The following is a 3,850-nucleotide window of genomic DNA, read 5'->3' on the forward strand; positions in this document are numbered from 1 at the left end:
ATCGTCGTTTGGTTTGACGAGACAATAAGCTCCGTTCGAATAGACTGTCTCTATCACGAACGGTCCTTCCCATTTAGGCTGGAATTTTCCCTTCTTCTTGGAAGTGAGAATCATCAGTCATCAAACGGAGAGTACCAATCCTCCCTCCTTGAAAGATCGATGCTTGACTTTCTTGTCGAAGGCCTTAGCTATTCGAGCTTGGTAGAACTCAATGTGCTGTTGGGCTTCAAGCCACCTTTCATCCAACGCTTTCAGTTCCGCGAGGCATCATTGATGATTATCTTCGGTCATCATCCCTATAGCTAGGGCGACATGGAGGGATGGAATTTGAATCTCTAATGGTAACATGGCCTCACAGCCATATACCAATGAGTAAGGCATGTTGCCAGTCGGTATGCGAACCGTTGTGCGATACGCCCATAAGCTCTCCCTAAGCTTCTCATTCTAGTCGCGCTTGCTATTAGAGGTCAGCTTAGTTAGGATCTTAACGATGGTTTTGTTGAAAGACTTGGCCAAGCCATTCACCGAAGGATTATAGGCTGTAGAGGAAAGGTTCTGAATTCGGAACTTGTTACAGAACCGGGTGAACGCATGACTAACGAATTGCGTGTCGTTGTCATGGATGACACGTCGAGGTACGCCATATCAATATATGACATGATGTTTGATAAACTTGATCACATCATTGGTTTTGACTTCTCTTAAGGGGACGGCTTCGGCCCATTTGGAGAAGTAGTTGCTGATTGCCAGGATGAACCGATGACCTCTTGCTGATGGCGGGGATATCGGTCCGACTATATCCATTCCCTATGCTTCGAACATCCACGACGTTGTTGTTGTATGTAGGCCTTCAGGAGGTCGGTGCATGTAATTGGCGTGGATTTGGCACGTGTGGCATCGTTTGGCATAAGCAACTGCGTCACTAACCATCCCTGGCCAAAAATAGCCTATCCTCCGTAGACGATCCCACAGCTTAGGTCCCGGCTGGTGAGCTCTGCTGGTGCCCTCATGGGCTTCATGTAGAGCTTCTCACGCTTCTGTCTTTGAAAGACATCGGAGCAATAAACCATCATACGACCTATGATATAACTTCTTTGTGGTCGAGTCATAGTAGAACCTTAAGGTGCGTCGGCGGATAGATTCTCGCTCCCTAGCATCTTCAGGTAACATGCCATACAAAACGTAGTCGATGATCGGGAGACACTAGTCTTTTGGGTCAAGTTGATCCGGAGCTTGGTGAGTAGTGTTTACTTCTAGAACGTCCTCCGGTCGAAAGAGTCATCGGCTTGCTATAGTGACACATTGAGTCGTCTCTGACGGCTGAGCCAAGTTAGCTGCTAAGGACGCGAGGGCGTCCGTGTGCGTGTTCTTGGAACGAAGCACATGCTCAATGTGGAAGCTTTCGAATGACTCAACTAGTTTGGTAGCTGCTTTGTGAAGTAGGATCAGGTCGTCGTTTCTAACTTCATATTCCCCCGTCATCTGCTTGACAATGAGCTGAGAGTCGCCATAGGCCTCGAGATGTTTTATCTCTAACTCTCTTGCCAGCTCGAGTCCAATGAGTAGCGCATTATACTCAGCCAAGTTATTGGTACATGGCTCTGTTAAAGAAAAGGCTCGGGGTAATACGTGGTTAGGTAGGGAAGTAAGGACCACCCCAACTCCTACAACGATAGATCCACTCGTGCCGACGCGAGACGTGCCGTCAAAGAACATCTGCCAAGCTTCTACCGGGGAGGTCGTGTTGACTTTGGGGTGTTCATCTGGTAAATCTTCAAACAGGTCAGTTTTCACCGCCAGCGGATAACTGGCCATGAGATCACAGATAGCCTGCCCTTTGACTGACTTCTGCGGCATGAAGTGAATGTCGTACTGAGACAGTAGGAGTGCCCATCTGGCCAAATGCTAGTTTAAGACTGCGGGCTGCGTCATGAAGACTCGGATGGGGTTTATCCGGGAAATGACATGGATGGTTTGGCAACCTAGGTAGTGTCGCATCTTTTGGATGGCAAATACCAGGGCTAAGCATTCCTTTTCGACCATAAGGTATCGCCGTTCGGTGCCCTGTAGAGTTCTACTCAGGTAGTAGATGTCCTGTTCATGGCCGGCATCATCATTTTGTGCCAAGAGAGCGCCCAGAGAGTGCTCCATGGCTCGTATGTAGATGAGGAATGACTTTCCTAAGATTGGAGCCGCCAGGACAGGTGGGTTCGAGAGGTAAGCTTTGATCTCTTCAAAGGCCCATTGGCAGGGCTCGTCCCATACGAAGGAGATGCCTTTCTTCATCAATTTGGAGAAGGGTTGACATTTGCCCGAGAGGTTTGAAATAAACCTCCGGATGTAAGTCAATCGTCCCTGGAGATCCCTTACTTCTTTGAGATTGCAGGGAGGCTGAAGCTCTTGGATAGCTTGTATTTTATCCGGGTCGATTCGGATTCCTTTAGTTATGACTACGAATCCAAGGAATTTACCACTGTACATCCCTAAAAATAACTTCGTAGGATTCATCTTGAGTTGATGAGTTCTCATGAGTTCGAACATCACCCTCAAGTCTTGGAGGTGGTCATCTTTACTGTGACTTTTCACGACCAAGTCGTCCATATAGCATTTGACTGTCTTTTGTAGATGGTCTCGAAAAATTGTGCTCATGACGCATTGATAGGTTTCACCGACATTTTTGACTCCAAAAGGCATAACCGTGTAGCAGTATACCCCCATTGGAGTCCTGAATGAAGTGTGTTTTTCATCATCGTGGTGCATCTTGATTTGATTATACCCTGAAAACACATCCATAAAGGACATCCTCTGTGCAAGAAGCATTGAGGTTTCTGAAGTCAATGCAGATGCGGATCTTTCCATTCTTCTTCACGACTGGAACAATGTTGGTTACCCAGTCGGGGTGTTGTTCCTCTCTGATGAAGCTGGATTCGATCAGCTTCTTCACTTCAGCCTCGATTGCCTCCATGATTTACGTACAAAACCGTCTCTGCTACTGTTTGATAGGCTTAGCGTCTGCGCCGATGTTGAGGTGATGCATAGCGATCTGTGGATCAAGGCCGGGCATGTCCTCATAATTTCACGCGAATACATCAATATATTCCCGTATGAGGGCTATGAGGTCTTCCTTCTCTTGAGGAGGCAGACTACCACTGATAAATATGGGCTAAGGGTTGGTCTCATCGCCCATGTTTACTTAGAGGATTTCGTCCTCGGTGGGTGGCTCATGTTGCTCGAAGCGATTACTCCACTGGGTGTTGACGTGACGGTCCCATGTCTCATCATAAAGCGGGACCTGTCCGTCCTCCGCCATTTCGGCGGGAACGGTTGTAACCATGTAAACTGTGAGGTTGTTGACCAAGTCTCCCACGCTGACGTCTGAGTCCCACGTTGAGGATGTCGATGATCGATCCTCTGAGCGAACATCATCGGAGTCCCCACCGAAATTGCAGAACAACTCTGATGAGGAAGAAATATAGCCCAAACCTCTCCGAGTCTTGGCAAAGCAATTCGAGGGCTTGCCTTTAAGCACATAGGCGGGTCAGATGACCGTCTTCCGCCCTCGGCCGTAGTTCAGGCCTTCTTGACAAGCGAAATCGTAACCCATATCCTTCATCATACGTTTTGTTATTTGGTTGTATTGCGAAAACTATGGCGGGGATTCCTCCTCTTCAGACTCGTCCCACAACGTGCATAAGGGGTGATCGATTCTCCCGAAGATAATATCCTTTTGATAATTATCTTGGGCGGGTACGACGAATACAACCTGCGAAGACTCAATCGCTTGTCTCTTCGCGACATACGACGAGTACACGGGAAAATATAGTGAAGGGTCACTATAGAGCCTCGACAT

General features: G+C 47.8%; 1 protein-coding gene across 1 annotated transcript; it reads right to left on the reverse strand.

The window, feature by feature from the left end:
* On the reverse strand, nt 1,279–2,151 carry LOC109845905 (uncharacterized protein Mb2253c-like). Its single transcript, XM_020415154.1, has 2 exons — nt 2,017–2,151; nt 1,279–1,872 (listed from the first exon to the last, which is right to left on the reverse strand). Exons 1-2 carry the CDS (start codon nt 2,149–2,151, stop codon nt 1,279–1,281), a joined length of 729 nt encoding a protein of 242 aa, XP_020270743.1.

The sequence above is a fragment of the Asparagus officinalis genome, chromosome 6 (genome assembly GCF_001876935.1).
Source record: "Asparagus officinalis chromosome 6, Aspof.V1, whole genome shotgun sequence".
Taxonomy (NCBI): Eukaryota; Viridiplantae; Streptophyta; class Magnoliopsida; order Asparagales; family Asparagaceae; genus Asparagus; species Asparagus officinalis.